Source organism: Aphelocoma coerulescens, chromosome 1A (assembly GCF_041296385.1).
Source record: "Aphelocoma coerulescens isolate FSJ_1873_10779 chromosome 1A, UR_Acoe_1.0, whole genome shotgun sequence".
Taxonomy (NCBI): Eukaryota; Metazoa; Chordata; class Aves; order Passeriformes; family Corvidae; genus Aphelocoma; species Aphelocoma coerulescens.
In genome coordinates this window covers 20,916,182-20,938,454 of record NC_091014.1, presented here as the reverse complement: position 1 = coordinate 20,938,454, position 22,273 = coordinate 20,916,182, and the positions used below count along the sequence as shown (strand labels likewise).

The 22,273-nt window shown below is 42.3% G+C and overlaps 1 protein-coding gene and 1 long non-coding RNA gene across 4 annotated transcripts; both read left to right on the top strand.

Annotated features, from left to right (window-relative positions):
* Positions 1-315: 315 nt before the first annotated feature.
* LOC138098927 (tetraspanin-7-like) lies at positions 316-11,165 on the top strand. Of its 3 annotated transcripts, XR_011146661.1 has the most exons (3): positions 316-1,617; positions 7,176-7,226; positions 11,097-11,165. XR_011146661.1 is itself a non-coding variant. In XM_068995853.1 (1 exon), exon 1 carries the CDS (start codon positions 452-454, stop codon positions 1,166-1,168), a length of 717 nt encoding a protein of 238 aa, XP_068851954.1. In that variant the 5' UTR covers positions 316-451; the 3' UTR covers positions 1,169-3,822. The 3 variants fall into 3 exon arrangements, 1 of the variants encoding a protein (XP_068851954.1); XR_011146662.1 differs by lacking the exons at positions 7,176-7,226; positions 11,097-11,165 and adding an exon at positions 8,295-8,322; XM_068995853.1 differs by lacking the exons at positions 7,176-7,226; positions 11,097-11,165 and having other exon boundaries at positions 316-3,822.
* A 4,308-nt stretch (positions 11,166-15,473) lies between these two features.
* LOC138104597 (uncharacterized) lies at positions 15,474-21,029 on the top strand. Its single transcript, XR_011148149.1, has 3 exons — positions 15,474-16,255; positions 19,305-19,388; positions 20,303-21,029. It is a non-coding gene; the product is annotated as an uncharacterized lncRNA (long non-coding RNA).
* The last annotated feature ends 1,244 nt before the right edge of the window (positions 21,030-22,273 follow it).

Here is a 22,273-nt window from a genome sequence, read left to right as displayed (position 1 = left end):
CTTGCCCAGGGTAAAGCTGGGCTGCAGCACATGCCATTTAAAGTTAATATCGAGTTTTCCTCTTACAGAATGTTTTCGGCTGAGGGTCCGCAGTGCCGCGGGCAGAGGGAGCTGCCAGTCGCACCCGTTTACTTCGCCCGGGGGGACGAGAGCGGAGCCAGGGGACCGCGCCCGGCGGCCGCTCGCTGGGGCCGGCTCGTCCCGCCCGCGCCGAGCCCCGCCGCGCAGCCGAGCGCCGCCGGCCCGCCCCGGGCCGCGCCCTCAAAAGGGGCACGGGGCGGAGGAGCGGCGCGACTCACACCGGCTGCCGTGGGGAGGCTGCACCGACCCCCGCACCTCGAACACCGCCGAGGCGCCCGTGCTCCGCACCGCCCGTGCTCCGCACCGCCCGGCAGCACCGACGGCCGCGGGAGTCCCTCACCGTGACCGCCACCGCCCTCCCGAGGGCACCATGACCCTGCTCAAGCTGTCCCTCATGGCCTTCAGCTTCGTCTTCTGGGCAGCGGGGCTGACCATGCTCATCATCGGCCTCTGGGCCAAGGTGTCTCTGGGCAGTTACTTGGCGCTGTCGGCCAGCGACTATCCCAGCGCGCCCGCCATCCTCTTGGCCACCGGCGTCGCTGTCATCATCTGGGGCTTCCTGGGATGCTTCGGCGCCGCCACGGAGCACCGGGGACTCCTGCGCGCCTACAGCGCCTTCCTGGCGGCCGTGCTGGCGGCCGTGCTGGCGGCCGGGCTCTCGGCGCTCCTGTACCGCCAGACCCTGGCGCAGGGCTTCCAGGAGGGGCTGCGCCAGGCGCTGCTGGCGTACGGGGAGGACGATGGGGTGGCGGACGCCCTGGACGCGCTGCAGCGCGCCTTGTCCTGCTGCGGTGTGGAGAGCTACCGCGACTGGCTCGCCTCGCCCTGGGGGCTGGAGCAGAATGGCTCGGTGCCTCTCAGCTGCTGCCGGGCTCGCCGCGGCTGCCAGAGCAGCCCGCCCGACGCGCGCAGGCTGCACCGCGACGGCTGCTTCGGCAGGGTGTCCGCCTTCGTCGGCAGCAACATGTTCTATGTTGCCACCGCTGCCCTGGGGCTGGCACTGCTGCAGCTCATCGGCATTGTGCTGGCCTGCCTGCTGGCTGCCCGCGTCCCTGCCCACCTGCTGGGCATCACCACTCCTCGCTGAGATCCCCCCACTCCTGCCCCTTGTCCCCTCCAACTCCCTTCTTTCCCATAGAACTGAGTACACCCCACTGGGAAAACGCTTCCTTCATATTCACCATTTCCACTGGAGCATCCTCCTCCAGGCTCCATTCCTCTGGAGTCTGTGTCAGGTGTTTCAATGCTATGAGCATCTCCAGAGTCCCTCAGAAGGGAAGGTGCTGGGAAGGTGCCTCCTGGCCTGGCCATGTGTGCTGCAGGGCAGCAGGTCCCCATTGGAACCTCTGGTCCACGTCTGCAGGGAGTGGTGGCAGCACGGACAGACATCACTCTTTGAGGCAGCAGGGACATCTGAGGCAAGGCTGGCCGGTTTTCTGGGTGATGTTAACACCAAAGCACTGAAATATGGACCAGGAAAGAGGAGAGGGTCTAGGAGACCAAGAGAGGAGACAATGTCTCTCGACATTACACCATGTGAGTATTCTTCTGATGCTGGAAAATTAATTTACTGGAGAACTACTGGAGAGCATGAGGGCTAGGTCCAGGGGCACCCAGGTAGCCATGCCAGCAGCTGACGCTGGGAACTGCTTGAGGGGACTGTCCAGCGCCGTGCATCCAGTTGCCGCCAAGATATCCTACCTTCGGTGTGAGTGTATTCGAGCTGCCCAGCTGCTACGGGTGCTTTTTCCGCTGTGGTTTTTCCAATGCCGATTTCTATCTAAAGGTGGAGCTGCAGCTCTAAGTGTTACTCCCTCCTCCAGGATATGCATGTCTTCTTAGCCAGTGTGTTGCTGGTTATATCCTTGCAGGGTTGAAAAGACCTAAAACCGAGGTCCCTGTCGTGCAAGAAGATGGCAAAAGCTGTAGGATCAGAACTGATGAGGGGTGGCAAGAGGAGGGAAGGGTTCATTGCCCTTCAGAAGTTTCCTTTGGACTTTTACTGTTAACATCAGGATGAATGGAACACACTGACTTTTATAGAGGGGTTTCTAAAAGACAGCCCTCAGACTCTGACATTTTTCCCTTCTCAAAGGATCTGTCTCTGAAGTGTGCCCCCACCTACAATTTTGGAGCCAGATCTGTGTACAACCTGAGAGTAAATGGAGAACCCCCAAGACTTGTTGTGTAGCCCTGGGTATATTCAGGTCAGACAGCAATATAAATCTACAGGATTTTGGGGGTTTTTGCAACAGATGTGGGTTTGCATTTGGAGTTTGAGTAAAAGCAAGCCGTGCACTTCAGAGGCTCCTGAACTTTCAGAGCTTCACTCCTACTTCCTTCCACTTCCTTAAAACCTATGAACTCTACTTTTATGTATTTCTCTACCTTGAAGCACACAGGCATGCCCACCTTATGCAGCAAACTGGGGAGGAACAATTTCAGAAAAGAATCAGAGAACCACAAAGGAACTCCAGGACATGGCATCTCTTAGGAACATGACTAGCAAAGCTTTGGAGAATGGTCAAATGAGTGAAGAAGATGACTGGGAGCTTCATGGGAGGAGTGGGGTAACACTGGGAGAAAGGGGATTAGCAGTGTCTCTTTTTTTCAGGTATTAGGTGGCTATTTAGCTATGATAATCATATTTCAGGTGAAGAGAGCAGTGTGAACAGTCTTCTCTGTCATTTCAGAATTCATCTGCATAGGTGAACCCTGGAAATGTGTTAGGAATCTCTCTTTATAGAGAAAACAGCTTTATTTTTTAGGGCTGATGTTTATTATTTTACAAAATATATTTTTTATTTTTGCTTTTAAATGTCCCTGTATATTTTTTAGTTATGCAATAGTGGAATGCCTGTTATTTTCTGGAAGTCAATATTATGTTGTACTATTTTAACAATGGGCAGAAAGTACAGTTTGTATGGTAAATGGTACTTGAGAAATAAAGTTTAGCAAGTGCTAAGTGCAAAACAGGTCACTGTTTCAACTCAGAGTATTTGCATTGCTGTATGTCTTCACAAGGTGCAACTAAGTGCAAATGAAATGAAGTGTACATTGGAATGTAGATACAGAAGCATGTTGTGGGGTTTTTTTATTATTATTCAGAAGATCTATTATAGATACAATAAAACAGGCATTGTGTAGAAAGTGTGGGAAAGGGACATGGAATTGCACTGGGTTTATAAAAATATCTTCTTTATTGGAGTTATCAGGCTCTGAAAATTTACAAGCATATGACATTGCTCTATTTTTACTCCACTGATGACTAAAATTATTTCTGATTTTGACCCTTTTTGCTTTATATGACACATAGTAGTTGGTTAGGATGAAGTACTCTGTTAAAACACATTCAAGCATAGTGTAGGTACACACTTCAGTGAATTTGTTCTGGTTTTAAGTTGCTAAGAACATCAAAATAGGAATAAGAGCAAGTTTGAAACATACCAGTGTATGTTTGTATGGTGGTTGAGTCTGAATCTGAGGACATCAACTGAAGGTAACAAATAATTAAAAATGCAAACCATCACTCTTCACTCTTGGACTCACTTATAATAGGATAAACCTTGGCAATGGCCACGTAAGTGCTAAGTTTACTTATATCACCGAAGATTTAATGAAGTGGCTGTGAGTGTTGAATGTTTATTGCCAGTTCTAGAGTTAACAATGTTAACTTTTCTAATTGTATGAAAGAAACGTCATTCTTCTCTAATAAATTTCCAGATTAAGAGATTCCCTGTAGCTGTTTCAGTTGTCTTGAATTCTTTGTGCTCAGTGACCAAATCTTACTGTAAGTTTAAAAATTTATCTGGATTCAAGGTTCATTGTGTTGTGAATGGTTGGAATGGCTATAACTAGAAAATGTTACTCTGGATGGCACCATCTACCCATTTTGTGTTTCTTTTCTGTCATCCACTTCAACTTTAAAGTCACTCATCAAAATGGTATATTTTAATAAAAGATCATACCATTTTTTACAAAAGGCTAATATCAATTTTAACATTACTAGTTATTCAAATCAAGGAGCAAGCTGTGTTGTGGTTGTAGAAACAACAGCTCTGTTGTTTGGACAAAGTGAGATTTAGGATTAACAGGGTGGTAAGATTAGACCCTTGTTATGAAACAAGGACTATTTTATAATGTTCATCTAGAATGCCAAGAATATAAATCTTTCAAACTTCAAAAGCATTTTGATATTTTGTCCAATGTGAATTATTTGCTGTAGCTAAACCTTGTGCTACAGAAAACCAGAACTAAAAATGGCCTTTATAACTGATGCTGAATTTTTAAATAAGGGATCATTTTCCTGGGGTTAGATAATTTAAACAATTGGCCTTCCAGAGTGTGCAGAGTTTACTTTAAAATGCCACTGTTTACTTTGTGCAACTTGAAAAGTTAATGGCAGTCACATTGTCTCCTTGAATTTTAAGCTTTTCGGGATGATACTATGGAAGGACATTCAAAGCAAACTAGCGTGCAAAACAGCCTGGTGGTAGGATCTCCTGTAGCTCTTCTCTGTTTCCTTCTCTTTCGGAGGCTGACCATCTTTGTAGCATAAGACTTTTGACAGCAGCAGTGAATTGGTTGTGCACCCATTGTGCTTCAAAATGACAAAATACATATTTCTACTCTGTGTGGTTCAAACCCACACATTCCACTCTGTTCAATATGCCATTTTAGTTTGCTGAGAAATCAATGAAACTATCACAATTTAATCCTGTTTTGTTGTGTCCTCTACTGTCTCCATATACTTTCTGGGCCAGTAAAATGCAAATATCAGAGGATGTAGTGTCCCATGCTATCAAGAGAACACCATCACACATATGCATTTTTCAGAAGCATATATGTGGATTTGCTTGTGGATGAGACAGAAGAAAAGAAGCAAACTAAGGAACACATCATTCTGTCCTTCACATTTGCTTTAATTTGCAATTAACACGCAGTATTCTGTTGTAGGGAGGAAATATCTTGTTAATGATTTTGAATATACAAAATAGAATTTATTAGAGCATCTTATCTGGGCTACAGAATTAAAATTATCAAATTAAACGTTATTTCAAGTGCTCTCATTCTGTAAAGATCTCTCTAATCTGCTCAAAGCAATTTCTTTGGAGCTTTGCTTCTCCTGTACACTCATGATTCTTATGTCTAGAGTCACTCTAAGGTTGGCTGCACAGCAGCAAAGTTTTGAGTTAAGTAGTGTTTGAAGCTTCAATCTTAGTCTATTCCCATTTTGTAGATGTTATCTCTGGTTTGTCATATTAGGGTACTCAGACTGATACGTTATGAATATAATACTTGTATTTGTTGGTTTTGAACATTATCTTGAGTCTTAGGCAAGGCCACAACAAAGTAAAGGGAGGTGCAATGCTCATATTGGCCAAGGCAGACAACTCCTTGGAAGTGACGATCCTTGGAAGACTATCATATTCCATCCTCACACTGCAACAAACAGACCAAATACTACTTTGTAACTCATGTTTCTAGTTTTTCCAAAATAATGGTTCTACAGCTTTTATCTGTCCACATGAGATGCATCATCTTAAGGTATCAGCACTTTAGAGCAGTGATGTGGTCTCAAAACCTAAGAAAAGGGATCTTTCATACTTACTGTTTATAATTTCTGATAGCTTCACTTCTTGCAGGTCACCAAGATAGGGTGCTGAGTGTATCTCTGGTTACCTCTAGGACTGACTGGAGAGTTGGGATTGATAATATCTTGGTTAAAATGTTAGCATCAGTTACAGTAGTTCTACTGCTTTTTCGCTGTTCTGAGGGCAACTTCCAGGACTGTTTCTCTGCTGTTTGGTTTCTTGGCTTGGCAGACAGCACTGTGTAGTGTGCCAAAAGCCACCTCTTGGACTAGATGCTCTTCTCAGTAGTTGTGTTGGAGTATTGTATCTTGTTCCTTGCTGTAGTGTACTTGTGTCCCAGGAATACCAGGTACTGCCATTCTTGCCTAGAAACTCTCAGAAGAGATAGAGGTAGAGGCTTGTCAGATGCAGTAGCACCTTGAGTTTCAGTGCAGAGTTCAACCAGAACAATCATGTAAGTAAAGCACAAATCCAACAGCTAAATATATACCTATCTCATAATCTGGAATAGGTTGTTCACTGAAACTGGTAAAGAAAACACCAGGATGACTAAGGTATAAGCAGAATTGGAAACTCATTAATATGGCAAAATTTCCCACCAGCATGGCCATTCTTGGCCATTTTGCCATTCCACCTAGCTCTGTAACTCCGTTTCTTATTCCCAGAAATATTCATCTCAGTTATTAGTTTTCTGCTGCCTTATGGGCTCCCTTGAACAAATTGCTTTATTTTCTAGCTTCCCACCCCAAGGTCAGGCAGTCCTTCCAAGTCTGAGCTCCTTATTGGAGAGGTTTTTGAAAAGAAGCCTCTTGATCTGCCTCTTCTAGTAACAGCACTTTTCTAGCACTAGTAGTTTTTTAATTATATGAAAAATTGGCAGAAAGTCATAATTAAACAATAATTTCAGATAGCTATTTTTCTATTAGATATTTGTTTCTTAGCAAAGCAACACTCCCTCCCCACTGCCCTTGCATATATCATCTTTGTTGACTTGATAGTATTGTTGCTGTTGTTTTGTTAGAATAATCATATTCTGGGAAACCTAGGCAGAAGCTAAACTAGTCATTTTACATGGAAATAAGTAGATTTTGACCAGCTCTAGTTATTAAATTAATAATTTAATTAATAAAATTTAGAAGGTACCATTGACCAAACTCATCAGAAAATAAATGTGTTATCAGTTACTTCGTGGACAAAAAATGAAGCTCCCAGAAAACAAGTCTCATGGCTTGAAAGCAGAATACAGATTAATTTTACCCTGGTAGAGGGCATTGACACATACACCTGGTTAATACAGCTAACAAGTAGAAATGAAGATGTCAGTGCTGTTTCCAAGCCAGCTTTCTAGCATATGATGGATATGTCATCCTTCCAGTGTGCCCAGGATGTTATCCTTTATTTCCATTCTGTATGATGTTCCTTGTGTGCTTATGACATTCACATTTATTTCTTACTCAGTTTTTGGCTTAAGACACTCATCATGCTCTTTTCCTTTTGCAGGGGGCTTAGCAGTGGTATTGAAGCACCATTCCGTCCCTGCTAGTGGATACAGTAAGATTTCTCCTGTGCTTCCTCCATATTTCACCCTTACAAAAAAGGACATCACTATTTATCTCTGAGTTTGCACTGTGCAATGTCTTGTTTGCTTCTAATTTATAATATGAAACACAGATTAATCATCTTGTCCACAGAGACTTCTATAATAAAAAAAATTGCTTCCCTTTAAGCCATTTGTTTTTCAGAGTTTGCTCAATTGTGCCATCTAAGCTTCATTAATGTAATTCCCCTGCTGATGCTTCCTTTCCAGCTTTTAATTATGAGATTGTAGTACAATGATCAGCTCCTTAGCTGTTACATTTCTGGGAACTTCATTTTTTTTGTTCTTCACTCTTGGCTTCTTTAATGTTATTTTTATCCTATATTTACATGTTTTCAGAGTATGCTATTCTGCTTCAAATTAGATTAAAAAAGCATTTGACACCCTCTTCTCCCGTGTAACAGCAAGAGTATGAGGGGAAAAGGCCTCAAGTTGCAGCAGGAGAGTTTTAGATTGGATATGAGGAAAAATTTATTCACCAAAAGGGTGGTCAGGCATTGGAACAGGCTTCCCAGGGAAGTGGTTGAGTCACCAACCCTGGAGGTGTTTAAAAGGCATGTAGATGTGGCACACAGGGACATGGTTTAGTGGTAGACTTGGCAGTGCTAGGTTAATGGTTGGACTTGATAATCTTAAAGAAGACCATCCCATCTGCTAGATAGCAATGGGAGCAGGGCAGACCTCACAGTGCATCCCATCACAGCTGCCCAAATCCATGCTGATTTATGCAGGGGTTGTGGAATTGGCGTGGTCAGGTTTTGGTGCTGTGTTTCTATAGTCCATATAGCTTCCTACAGAACAGATCAGTGCAATGCTATCTGTGCCGTGCTGGCACTGTGCTGTAGGGGCTGTTTGCTCACATGGGTGAGCATATGCTCAGGAGTAAGGAGCTAATGTGAAATGGCAATGTTAGCTGAGGATATCAATTCATCTAAGTGTAGATTCTAGAGATAAGAAGGAAATATTAAATCCTTCTCCTTGGGATTACTTTTGAAAACTCTGGAAGTTTATTCCACTCTCAGGTTGGCAGAAAAGGACCTGGCAGCTGTGGAGACTGAGTTGAAAAAGAGTCAGCAGGATGCTTTGTGACAAAGGTATCCAACTACATTCTGGGCTGTATTAATAGAACTGTAGCCAACAGGATCAAAGAAAATATTAATTCTTTGTCTCTGGCACTCATGAGGTTGTGTTGGGAGCAATGTGTTCAGTTTTAGACAAGATAGTCACAGTTGATAAACTGTGACTTATCTGGCTCAGGGCCACTAAGCCTGTTGGGGGGCTGGGCAGCATGATATATGAGGAGAGGCTGTGGGAGCTGGGTTTGTTCAGCCTGAAGAAAAAAAAGCTTAGTGGGGCATCAATTTGCCATCTTCACATTTCTCGTAGCATGATTTAGGATGCCCAAGATGCAGTTCTGTGGGTATCAGAGTTGTCTACATTTGCAGATGCTGCATTCTTGTATTTAATCACACAGTGGTCACTTGTAGGAACTGAAACACATGACAGTCACACTTTAGGTTTGAGTCAAAACTGAGGGGGAAAGAACAACCATTACGTGAGCAAACTGTGTGTAGGATATTGTCACTGGGCAGAGTCCCACTTTGCCAGAGACAAGAAGCAGTGATTTTTTTTTTTTTTTTCACTATCTTGTCCAGCAATTTCAGGACAAGTCAGTTAATATTTGTGTCCAGAGATTCTGTACATCATTCATCTTCTATTCCTATTCTCAAGCTGGACTGACTGATTTGATGCTGTGCTGAGTGGAGGCACTTGGGATGAAGTGGTAGAACTTCCTATTGTGCAGTTGTCCTTCCCTCACCCATTCTTGAGAAGGTTTTCCACTTAGAAGGGCTGAATAACCATGGCATAGCCAGGAGCAGAAACCCAGACAGAAGACAGACAGCTGGTGAATCCCATATACATCTGCCCAGCTGGGGCAGAGCACATGCTGGCATAGCTAACCCTGCTCCTGGATGCAGTGATGGCTCCCACAGTGCTGACTGAAGCATCTCTGCATGTCACTTGTGGGGTTTACTCACTGCGGTGACCGGCTTGGATGGGTCTGTGCCCATTGTGAACACCAGTCAGACCAGTGGTTCATAGAAGGATTGAATAAAAACTCTTGAAAAACATAAGCAAATGTTAAACAATAGCCACTGAGTACTAACAGATGTGACAGGCCAGTCAAGTTTTCTTGAGGCCTTGCCTTGGCATGCAGCAGCTTTTGTACTAGCATATGGCTAAACACAATCCTGCATTTTTATTTTCTGTATCATGGGAATGTGTTACACACTCTGAAGAGGTCAGGATAAATGCTTATGTGCAAATGTGTTATAAATTTTAACCTGATAAGAAGATCTTGTTCTTGAAATTGTGCTACAATGCATTTTGGAACATTTCAGCTACATTCTGTTCACAATAAGCTTCAGTAGAATGATTGGATGTTGCATTAATGGTCCTGTACTTACTGAACATATGCCTTGAGCTTATAGGTGGGTACTTTTATTCATGTGGACACATTTTAGAAAGCAGAAGACCAAAGGCATAATCTCAGGAGGTAGCCTTAGGCAGTCTGCTGCAGTGTACTGCCTGCTGGGACAATGCTTTTTGGGAAATAGTAATTTCACAGACACAGTGGGAAGTTTTCCTTTCAGTAAAATCCTTTGTGCCTGTGTAGGCTGCAAGCAAATTCAGGGAGTAACACTCTTGGACATGTAGACTTCAACATGTAGACTACAGAGAAGATGCTGAGAATGCAAGAAGGAGTAGTTTGGCTGTTCTGGGCCACAGATCTCTCTGGCAGAGGTGAAGAGATTACTGGAATTCAGAGTTGTTCTGATACTTGTTTTTGTTGATGACATGTCATCTGACACAAGGCTTGAAAATTGGGGATGCTGCAAAATGGAACCAGCTCAAAGTACAAGCCACCATATTCCTAATTTCTTTACTGTCTGACAGTGCCCTGCATTCGCTGAGCTTGAGTAAATCTGAATTGTAAGATCCAGGTAGCACTTTTTTGGTAGAAAATAAGAAGCAGGAGAACATAAATACTTAAGCTCACTATTTAAAATTCAGATCAAATGGAGTAATTCAATAGGTTAATGAAACATCTCTCTGAAAACACTATTATAGAACACCCAAGAAAACATCAATATCAATATCACTTAAGTTTATTTTATCAATGCCAGAAACCTTTTCATAATGTCCTTATGTAAGGATTTCCTGGTTTATTGCTTGTATTTTAAACAAACACCTGCAATTAAAGCATGCAATTGCTAGCTTCAAAATCCCTTAATTTTACTTTTTTAATAAGTAGAGCACTTAAAGTGCCTTATGTAAAGAACAGACAAGAAGCCAGTTGTTCACCTTGCTCCCAGGCAGCTCATTTCCGGGCAGATTATCTTATGTGTTTTACAAAGTTTGACTGTAAGAAAATGTTTGCACTTCAACAGGGCAGATACATCACTGCTATTAACACCATTTCTAGCAAAAGGAACTGCACTATACAGTTTCATGCTAAGTTGCTTTTTCTTTCTCCTGCAAATCTCTACTTTTTACCCTGGGCTGATACCAAGACTATGGGCTCAAATACCAGGCAGGTGTGGTAGGTTGGAGAAATCACTGCTGGTGATACTGCTTGTCATTCAGATTAAATGGTGCATGGACACATTTTCATAGAGAGCTTTTTGCATGTGATAAAAAGTCAGTGCTTGACATAATTGTATTAGACATTGGAAAGCTGACATGGATTTTTTTCTTGATGCAAACATCAGTCATTGGCAGATTTAGTGTTCTAAAAGTAATTCTTGTCTCCCTTCTTACAGACTATCGGGCTGAGCAACTTTTAGTCACGTAGTGGCTGCACAACTCATCAAATGAGCAGGTTTGGGCTGGTAAATTCTGATGCTATTATATTGATTTTCTGAAAATGTATTAGTGTTATTAAAAAGCCAGAAATGTCTATACAGTTGGAGACACTCCAGGAATTTTTAACAGTGCAATGGACATGCTTAAAAGCTAGCGGCTATCAAGCTAGCAAGGGGCAGATCAGGCAACTGGATACTATGTTGCATTATTTGGGATTTCTGGGAAGTCCCTCCAAAGTCACCTATAACAGAGGCAGACTGCAACTCACTCATGTGGACCCTCACTCACCACATCACCAAATCTAGATGGTTTCAGATTTGGATGGCAGCAGACTTGTATATCTCCAAGACCTCACAGTAAACAGTGTCAGACCATATACTGATGGGGAGGATCAGAGGATACCCTCTGTGACCACAGCTGTGGAAAGAGACAATTCCTCACAGGCTGTTTCCCCCTCACAGTGTGTCTCAGATGACTCAAATTCTTGCCAAAACCTGGAAACAGACAGATCCTTGCAGATACTACAGTTCTGTTGTTTGATGTGCTCTATAAGCTGCCCTAATCACTGATTTTATAGTTTTAGTTCCTTAAAGATTTTAAGATACAGCACATCTATAGAATTATTTTTGTTTCCTTGTTTGTATCTCGTTCTCTGATGTAAAAAAACCCAGGCTGAATCCACCATCACTTTTCTGTTTCACTGGACTCAAGCTACACTCTTAATTTTTGTGTATTTTTACTTCAGGTGTTTATTCCACCTACCAACAATTTCTTCATCCTAGCCAGGATTTTCCAAGCTGATCTACCTTTGGGAAACTTGGGCTGTCCTAAACGAATACCAGAACATGTCCTTTAATTTAATGTGTCACTTACACTCTTATTCAGGCGTGACATGATTCAATACCCATCATTTCAGAGACTGACCTTGCCCATCAGAAAATGTATAATGTGTTTTATTCTTGTTGCAAACAGACACACAAAGCCCCAAGGGAAAGACTGGCTCCAGAAGCAGTGTGGCTGCTGCACACTGCGGCTGCATTCTGCACATGGGCTGAGCTGACAGCTGCACTCCGTTGTCCTACCTGGAGCCATGGAATGCCAATTGTGAAACTGCTCTCCCAGCACAATGGTAAAAATTCTGCTTATGCAAAACCAATATTTTCCAAAAAAGAGTTTAACTTTAGATTCCACAAAGCCTGGCTAGAAAGAGCTGTTTAATTTCCCTGGGGACTTTTGAGTCCCAAGATATCTATGAATGTACTTGTTCGGATAATTTAGAGCATGAGAATGTGACAGATTGTGTACAGAGATGTGGAAACTTCTGAGTAAGTGCTTACTTGGGCTGATGTGGGCAAGCAGGGACCTGTGGGGCCCCCAAACAGCCCAACCCAAAACTGCAGTATCGTGCCTCAGTGAGTGGTTCAGCATTTTGGAGGTAGCTCACCCAGGGCCAGCCACACCGTCTGTGTGGTGACTGCCCAAATCCTTTACATCATCTCTGGCCCTTCAGCAGATCTGCTCTTATCTCTCTGTTTCACTTCATCTGCTCCTATCCTGTGATGGGAATTCTCTGCTGCCTTCTGTCCCTGAAGCAATCCCGTGAGACTTAAAAAGAGATGTTCTATTAGCCTTCAGTCCTGGGTAATTTTCACCAGGTGTAATTACAGCCTGACTTCTCTCCATTCCCCCTGAAATTTTGCTTTGAAATTGTCTGACACTGCTTCCTATTAGAAAAGCCATTTTACTTCACTTGGGGTGACTGCACTTCAGAAATGAGTAAAGTGATTTTTAAATGCAGCCTGAAAATGCTTTCAGCTAAGGGCTACTCTGGGTTCTTTCTTTATTTTTTTCCAGAAAGAATGCAGTGGATTTGTCAGTCAACAAAGGAAATGGAAATTTAAGCATTATATGTATACATCAGAGAGGAGTCTGACTCATTAAGGGAAAGATGAAATAATTCCTTCTTCTTTGAAAGCTGACCTTTCCTCTGGCAAGGTAAATCCAATTACAGTAACTGCACTGATTTCATTGCAGTACCACTGGGAGCACTCTAAATCCATAAAATAAATTAGCATAAACACAAAGCACACATGACAGGTGTATGAGAAAATGTTCAAGGTTCTTTCTGTGCAATATTAATATGTTATTTATCAAAGCTGTGAGTGAAGGCTCGCAAGCGAGGGATGAGTGTTTTTAGCTACATATGACTTGTGATAGTTAAAGAACAAACATTGCTGCTTACTGCTAGGAGGGTGTTCTTTCCAGACAGCTTCTGTAAAAGAAGAATTTCTGCTCCCTGTCCATCATTGAGATTAATTCAGATCCCATTACATAAGCTTTTTGGAAACATATTTTCTCTATTTCTGTCACCTACACTTGTGATAGTTTTAGATTTCATGTTGCAATATAAAAATTTTGGTTTCTTCCAGAAACTGATTATAAAACTCTTGATAGAAAAGACTATACAACACATGAAAAGATGTATAGTTACCTTGGTTGATAACAAATGGTAATAACAAAAAGTATGAAAAAAATCAGATAAATGCCCACGTCTGCAAGTTACTTGCAAGACCAATGCTATGGTAATTTCTTAAAAAGAAGTTACATAAAAGGTGATTTTAGCTTTAAGCTGTTAAAAACGTATTTGTTGATTCTTAAGTCTAACTTCAACAAGGCTTGACTTTTAATTGTTGCCACTGGGTGAATGCATAAATTAATGCAATATGCAGATAAGGTATTTTCTGATTAATTTCTCTTACAGTTCATTTAGGAAGCCTGCTATTAAACCTAGTTACCAGGATAACAGCTGAGATTGTTACAAATACTTACCATACTAAATCATAACAAATGATAGAATGACACATAATCAAGTTAACAAATTATAACATTTTATCTCTTTGAATGATGTTAATAATGGATTATGTGTGAATATTAACCAGAAAAACTGGACATTCAATGAGTCAGTTCAGGACTGGTTTAATCACATACAAAGTGTCGCCTTTTGGATTAATTTATCAGAAGGAATAGAAACTGGTTTCTTTCTGAACTTTTCATTTCCACATCAGCTCATGATTGTGATCAATGTCTATGTTGAAGTTAATGGAAACATTTCCATGTGCGCACCAAAGGCAGCTCCTGTCAACACTATTAAGGCCTGACTCCTGGAGAGAGGGGGAGAGGAGCAGGAGCAGCTGGCACAAGCTATTTAGAAATGCTAGCTGTGTCCTTTGTGTAGAAATGCTGTTTCCTGTACTCATCACCTGCACGGAGCAGCGTTGGTCAGTCAGCGCTGCCGGGCAGAGCTGTCGGCTCCCAGCAGGCAACAAATGGATACTGAGCAGCACCTCTTAGCTCAATACAATTCAGACACCAGCAGATCCTCTGCTTGGTCTCTAGTGTAGCAACAGTAAGTGTCAGACTTACTGGCTAGAAAATCTTACTGCAAGATTCTTAATGAACAGGACAGTTTTAACAGTAAAGGAGTGCTGGTGCTGAGAGAAAGAACTGCATCCCACTTCAGAAAACTGAACCCTAAGAAAAGGGGAGAAAATCTGTCTACCTCAAAGTTCTTATCCATTGATCCAAAATTGCTAAGTACATTTTAATTGTTTATTTTTCTGGGAAATGTAAGAACTGAGCTGAATTCTTCACTTCATACCACCATGGAAAGGGAGTGGAACTGTTGTAATTGGTGAATACATCAGTGTACCTGCCTGTATTCATATTGTCCACCTTGAAAGGGTCAGAGGTGGAGAACTGTGGGTTTTTTAATGCGGCCTCAGATAGTGCTGGAATGGTTCCTGCAGGTGAGTCAGGTATGGAATCCTGATTTGGGAGCCCCAAAGCAGCCTGGCCAGAGCCTGATATCTTGTAACCTGGCATGCTTGTACAAGCCATTAGCTGAAGAAGAAGCCTCAAGGATCTGGATGTAGAGTGTAGGTATGCTCAGCCCATGTTGCTACCTTTGAATTAAAAAATGTGACACCCCTCAGAGAAGGAGAGGTTATGCTTGCCCAGATGAATTTGTGTATGGCAACTCAGCTGGCAACAGGCACGTTCATAATAAAATCAAACAAGTTACAATCTTAATATCCCAACAAAAGCCATTGGGGCTTCTACCCCCAAATCCTGTTCCCAAAGCAGCATCTGCTATCCAGTGTTTATCATTGTGTTGAAAGCAGGATAGTAAAGAGAGGTGATGCAAGGTGAATGAAAACTTATTTCACAGAAGAATGTTGCACCATGGCATTTGACCTTGACATTTAGTTTAGGTATAGCAAATAGAATTTCTTTATTTTACTTGTATAATCTCAGGTAAACATACAACTTTGTGTAGGCTGCTTGCCTGTACAAAATTGCAAAGCTGTTTTTGTTATGTTATCTCTGAGTTTTCATTTACTAATTTAATGTTTGTACCTGCTGTCCTCTCTCTTTCCATCTTATACATTCCTTTTTCTGTATGTGTGTTAGGTATTTTCATCCCAACATTTTTGCAGGAGACAGAAAAAACAGTACTTCAGAAAATATTTTACAACATTGTTTTTATTTTTTTTTCCTGACATGTGCTAAAGTAATGAGCTCTCAGAACTCTCTGGCTAATCTTAATAAATAAATTATGAAAATAATTCAGATAATAAAAAGGTCCTGTGGCTGATTAAAGCAGTCTATATTAAACTCCCCCTGAATTTCTGTGGCCTGGGATTGGTGGTTTGGTTATGCCCCTGAAGTAGAGGCTTCAGCTGACCAAGTTTGCTGTGATGGAGGACACTCAGCAGGAAGGTGGCCTTTCAGTCACAGCCTTTCTGAGGACAAGAGCCAATTTGCTGCCTCTGCCTTGCTGAAGACAAGTGAACCCATCCTGACAGCCCAGCAGGACTCTTGCCAGGCAAGACAGCAGGAACAGCTCCTCGTCCAGCCCAAGTAATGGCAAGATAAATGGTCCAGGATAATGTAGAGGAGAGTTGACTCCATTTCATTTGTAAAGCTTTTGCCTTTGAACTCTCTAAATAAAAGAAAAATATATAATATATCCACCAAGGGCAGATACATATTAACATTTCAGAAGGAGATTAAGGGAGTTATCAAGAAGAAGATATTTTAACAGAAACATTTGGAGGTAATGTGTCATTGGAATAACAGTTCAGCTAAATAATAGGCATCATTCTCCAAGAGTAAGAGATAATTAGACCAGCACATACATATTACCTAGAGCACATAGAAAGGCGATTAGCTGATTGCCAGCCTGCTAACAGAAACAATGTTATCTTATTCACACATTTGCTGCTTTATTAACATTCAGCGGGAAGAAAATGGAAATGATACCATAAAATCCTCAGTTTGCATTCAGGTGTACCAACTTCTATAAAGTCTGTGTGTTTCAGACATCCATGCTAAACAGGTCTTGTCTGTGCTGCTTGGGAGACAAATGCTTTGGGGTTTTATTTGTGCTATAAATCTTCAGAGGAAACATCATTTAAGCTAGCTATTTGTGTAGTCATTTATTACTCTAACCTGATAGATTGCTCAGCATAATCATAGCTTATTTGGACACATTTGGTATTACTTATCACATGGTCTCTGGCTTCCTAAGCAGAAACAAATGAACATTTAAAATTTCAACATTACAATGAAGACATTAGTATTCCTGTCTCTAAGGAGTTTCCTAATGGAGTCAACTCCAGAAAATACAAGAAACTGGTGGGGGATGCTAGGAAGTGGATTTGGGATGTATTAGGTACTCTGGGGTAGGCAGTCTTGTATATGTGGCCATTCTATGGTAAAGCAAACCTTTCTCTTCAGTGAAAATGAGGGATTTATTTAACATTTAGCATGGAGCAAGAGTAAACACACACATAATTGCCACACAGAGGTAGTAAATAGACTGTAAATTTTAGTCTAATTTTACTTCACAGTAGCTGATGTTAGCACAGTCAACAGGCAAAGCTGAAGATGACAATGGTGCATATATGCATAATTTTACCCCGTGGGGAGAATGCACCTTGCATGTGAGCTGGTAAATTCCACTGAGTTTGGCTCTCCAGAGCTGGTAAACAGTATTGGCACTTGCTGGCTCTCCCTGTTTTCCTCATTGCTGGTAGGGTTCTGCAGCCTCTTCTTGGCAGCTGTGGTGATGAGCTGCAGCTGGGCAGGTGCTTTGGTGAGGCAGAGCAAGGTGCTTCCCACCAATGCAGGATCTGTAGCTCTAGGAATAAGATGTTGTGAGGATGGCCGAGGGAGAGAAGAGAGTACAACAACAGCATCATCTCTGGCATTTTGGCTTCGAGGAGTAGTGTGATTCTGGAGAAAATTGCCTGATGAACCTGCCAGTTGCACATTGGTTCATTTTGCAGAGTGAGCCTGTTGTGATTGCAGCTTCTCCAGAATAAAACAGCCCTGGAGGTTCTACCAGAGGTAAAAACCAGCCCCTGGTAGAGAAATAAGGCTCCAGACACAGGGCAAGTCTCATGTACATGTCTAGTAGGAATGTTTGGTCCAGGACAGCATACTAAATGTCATCTGAATTTAAACCTCCAGACCACATATGTTGGGGCAGTCAGGAAATCAGCACCAACTGCTTCAATTTACTGATCTGCTCCCATGGTAATGTGCTACTGGTTAATGAAGAAGCAGGCAGTGAAACCTAGGCACAGTATCTGTAAGAATTGCCTTGAGAAGAACAGTTTTTATGTGCAAAGAGATATATGGTAGAGGAACAGAGTGGAATGTCAGAGGAGGGCTCAGCAGGCAGGGATGTCACAGATTGTGGACTTTGGGTGAAAGGAAGGGAGGCAGAAACAAGTCAGTGACTGGCCAAACAAAGAGCAAGCACTGTCTACATGGCCTTTGGCTGTGTTTGACTTCCCAGAGGATGCCTGCTGCCTTTGGTAGCTCTGGGCCCTGACTCACCCATGTTCTGTTCCTCAACAGCTCTCTTGAGAAGGCCAGTAGGTCAAATGACCCCTCCTGTGTCCCCATGCCTTGTACAGCCGAGGCTGCAGATCCATGGGCTCTCACTTCTTGCTGGGCAACTTTTTGGCCTGCAGAAGCAAGGAACTGGGCAACCCTCCTGAACAGAGAATGCATTTTAGTGACCAAAGAGGTGAGGCTGCTCAGTGCTCGCTCAGGAGCCCTGCAAGGAGGGGCAGCTGTAAGCCCAGGCAGGCCAGCAAAGCCGGCTGGGCAGGAGCAGTGCAAAGGCTGTGGGCTTGCTGGCTTCTTGGCTGGAGCAGCCATTGTGCTGCTGCTCTATGGCACCAGCTCCCAAGCACTGCTGCTGTCCAAACACTAGGAAGTAACGTGCTAAATTAGCAAGTTATCTCATCAGAAGTCTTCTGCCTTGATTTTGCACATGAAATCTGTCATCAAGTATCTTGCAATTTACTATTAGCCCAAACATGACCCATTTATAAAACCCCTAGTGGTTTACACCTCTTAATTCACTACACAACTCACAAAACTTAATTATACTACTTAAACTTGAAGAAATTAGATACAATTTTATGGATTTTTGTTTCAATGCGTAGGGTAAAAATCAAAAATCCAGTTCCCATTTGTAGCGAAAATGACATCCCTATTATAACATGTATTTGCCAAGGAAGCAGTACAACAGAAAATCAAAAAGTTTTAATTATAACTGTTTAAAGTCCAGGGCCAGAACCTCCAAAGGAGACACTTGGTCTGCTAGGAAAAAGAGGGGCCTGCCTGCACAGGATGTTTCATTTGTCAGCCCACATTTCCTCTAGTGTTACCCAGAAATTCAGTGTAACATAAACCTGCATCTAGATGGTAAAAGGAAAATACGAAAAGAAATAGCTCTGGCTTTAGGTCTGAGTGTCTCTTTCCAAGACTTTACTCTTGGATCTGCCTATGGTTCCCATCTTGTGGTTACTTTAGTATGAAACTGTTTAAACAAAGACTTATGGCAGGAGACCAGGCCTCCCCAGCAGTTGAGTAGAAACTGATGATTTAGAGCGAATTAGGCCAAGCCAGCAACTCTTACAAGTAAAGACAGGCTTGCAGAGAAACACTTTGCTGCTGTGGGACATCCTGACAAACCTGTGGTAAAAAGGGTTAAATAGACTTCTGAAAAGATCTTGAATATAGAGGGAAAAGTACCTATCTGTATATATACTGTGTTGCTGGCTGATGTTCTCTTTCCATAACAGGGAACTCCTGGATTTCACATGGTCACATGGAGGGTTTCCTAGGAAGCCTGGTGCCAGGGGACTGCATGAGGACAGAGGCACTAGGTATGTTCAATGCCATTCCCTTTACAGCCACCACCTGTCTAGCTGAAAGGTTATACTCATTGTTCCAGCTCTCTCAGCTTTTCCTAATAGGAGAGATGCTCCAGTACCTCCATCACCTTTGTGGCCCTTCATGTCTTCTTCCCAAGCACTAAAATATTCTGTCATTGCCTTGGAGTAATTCTCATGATATTTAAAGCTTCTCTCAGAAGCTCTTTTGACTCTTCCACCACTTTTGTTGTCATATGAAGCATCCCATGAAGAAACCTAGGATACCAGGTTTCTCAGGCTCTCAGCTTTGTTTTTTTTTGACCATTTATTCTTTATAGCTAGTCTGAATCTAGATATATCCTCTTATAGTTTAAACTCTCTTTTAAACCCTCTTCTAGTTTAAAACCATTGCTCCTTGTCATATTGCTACAGACTCTATTAAAAGTCTGTCTCCATCTCCCTTATAATCCCCTTTAAGTATTGAAAGGCCACAATAAGATCTCCCTGGAGCCTTCCCTTCCCCTGACTATTAATTTATTCTAGACATCTAGTCACTCCTTTATATTGTCCAAGCCTTTCCAATAACAGGATAAATCTCTCAATGTGAAGTCCACAGGACTGTACATAGAGGACAAATAGTACAGAGTTTTCTTTGCCCCCATTGTGGCACATCCTTTTTCCAAGTTTGCATGGATGAACACATCCATCACTTTGCAAAAGAAGTTCCTGAACTGCTCTCAGAAACTCTTTTCCTCAGCAACAAAATGTACCCATCTGTCTCCTCTGCTGTGCGCCTCAGGGTCTGGGCACAAGCTTGTTATTCCAGAGCAGGAACTGGTAAACTGCCATGGGGTTATTACCATGGTATAAAAGCTCTAAGAGCAAAAACTGCTATAATCTTCTAAGTCTGCAATTTTTCTTTACAGGCAGCCATCTGCAGTGGAGTGGGTTATAGGGTGGTTTTCTGTCTCATTTCATTCAAGATGTCAAATTTTGCTTGTGAATCTGCATTCCTCTTTCATGGATTTATTGTAGCCTTTGCTGTCCCTGGATGTGTTTGTGGAAAGCTAGACTGGTGACTGCTATGAGCCCTTTGATTATAAAGCAAAATTAGTTAAGCAAGAGTCAGTAAACTTCTTTGCTCTCAAGAGCAGCAGGAGGCCCAACAACTTCTTTCAGTTGAAGCTGGCACTGACACCAGGCAAATCCATTCTGTGAACAAACAGCAAATCAGTAAAGCCTTAAAAGACAGAAGCATCCAAAACCACTGAAGACAACAGGACTGGGAGGCCAGCATTTCCTTGAATCTGACCTGCAGAACCCTGAGATCCTCAATGATGTGGAAGTCATTCCTAATTATTTTTGCTTGTACGATGTTGTAAAAAAGTTAAAAAATGCTAACAGCTTGGGGAATAGCAAAAGCTGAAGATTTGTTTCTTGTAAATAAAGTACATAGAATGTTTTGCCATTAGTTACAGTCTGTTTACAGGCAGAGTGAAATATTAATCATTAGAACCTAGAAAATATTGGAAAGTGTCTCAAAAATTATTGTTCTGTTAAAAACTTCCAACGTGCTCTGTGGCATGTATTTTAGCAGAATGATTTTAATGAGAAAAGATGTTGCATCTTTAAAGTGAAACATTCCTCGATCAATATTCCACAATGATTCTGTCAGAATTAAAAAAAAAAAAAAAAAAGTTTTTTTCTAATAGGAGGAGAATTCAGAGAGTTTTCCTGCAGAACCCAAAACCATCCTGACCTGGTTTTGCTGGCAGATAGTGCCCTACCCATGGCATGTTCTCAGCTTTAGATTAGATAGTTTAGACACAGCTGGAGTAGCTTTGGGACGAATTGTTTTACTTTCTTGTACTTCAGTGTCTGTAACCGTAAGCTGGGGACAATGATGATGAGCTCCTCTGGAGCTTCTTGAACCCTCTGACTGGAAGGTTAAAGATGGGTTTTCACTATTCCTATTAATACTCTTCTGTGATTGTGATATAAAGGCGAGAATTTTCCCCTATGCAGTGCTAGGTCAAGTGTGTTTGAGGCTGTCTTCAGTTCTCATTCAGTCAGCAGCTTTAGGAGCCTGGGCACATGCTCTCAGACTTAGCTTTTCATTAGTGCTCCTTTTGATGCAAGCCTGAGAGGGCAGTGACAAGCTTGCTTCAAGCAGAGATGCGATTCCCTCAGTGCAATCTCTCACAGCCTGCGGGCTCTAACCCTGCTGTCCTTTTAACTGGCAGATAACCTGGTGGCTGGGACAAGCGACAGGAGCTTCATCTCTGCTTTGCTTTCCTCTGGTCCAATGCTGGCTTTGGGAGCCAGCTCTGGAGATACAAAGGAGGTGCAAAGTGACTGTCAGCTATACTAACTGTGTCCCCAGCACAGAGATAAATTCTGCCCTGGGTTTTAGTGCCAAGCAGTCATAGGAAGTACAATGCAGAAAACAGCTCCCACGATCAGGGCCTGACTCACTGACAGTATCAACCCAGCAGGACCAGAGCATCCTGACCAGCAGGCTGAGCATCAGAAAATGCCAGTGGAGTCACAAAGACGTGTAATGTGGATGGGTTGGGCTTAATGCATGATAATGGGAAATGAAGGGAAAAGAAGTTACTAAATATAGCTTATTTACAAGGTGAAGTACAGGACATGAAAATTTCTATGCAAGATGCAAATTTACATGTATTTATAGAATTTGTAGTAGAGTTGATATATATAAATGTATGTTTGTGAATGTGTACATTTACTCAGTATAGCTAAATGTTAGTAACATCAATAGTAAAATCATTATTGCATTAGAAAAGTCCCCACAGAAGCACTTCTCTAGCTGCTGTGAAACAGAAATGGCTGATCTCCTGCTGGGTTTACGCAGCCTAAATATAGCTCAAAAGATG

Excerpts from the sequence above, each read along its gene's own strand:
- LOC138098927 (XM_068995853.1), top strand. The coding sequence starts at position 452 with ATGACCCTGCTCAAGCTGTCCCTCATGGCCTTCAGCTTCGTCTTCTGG.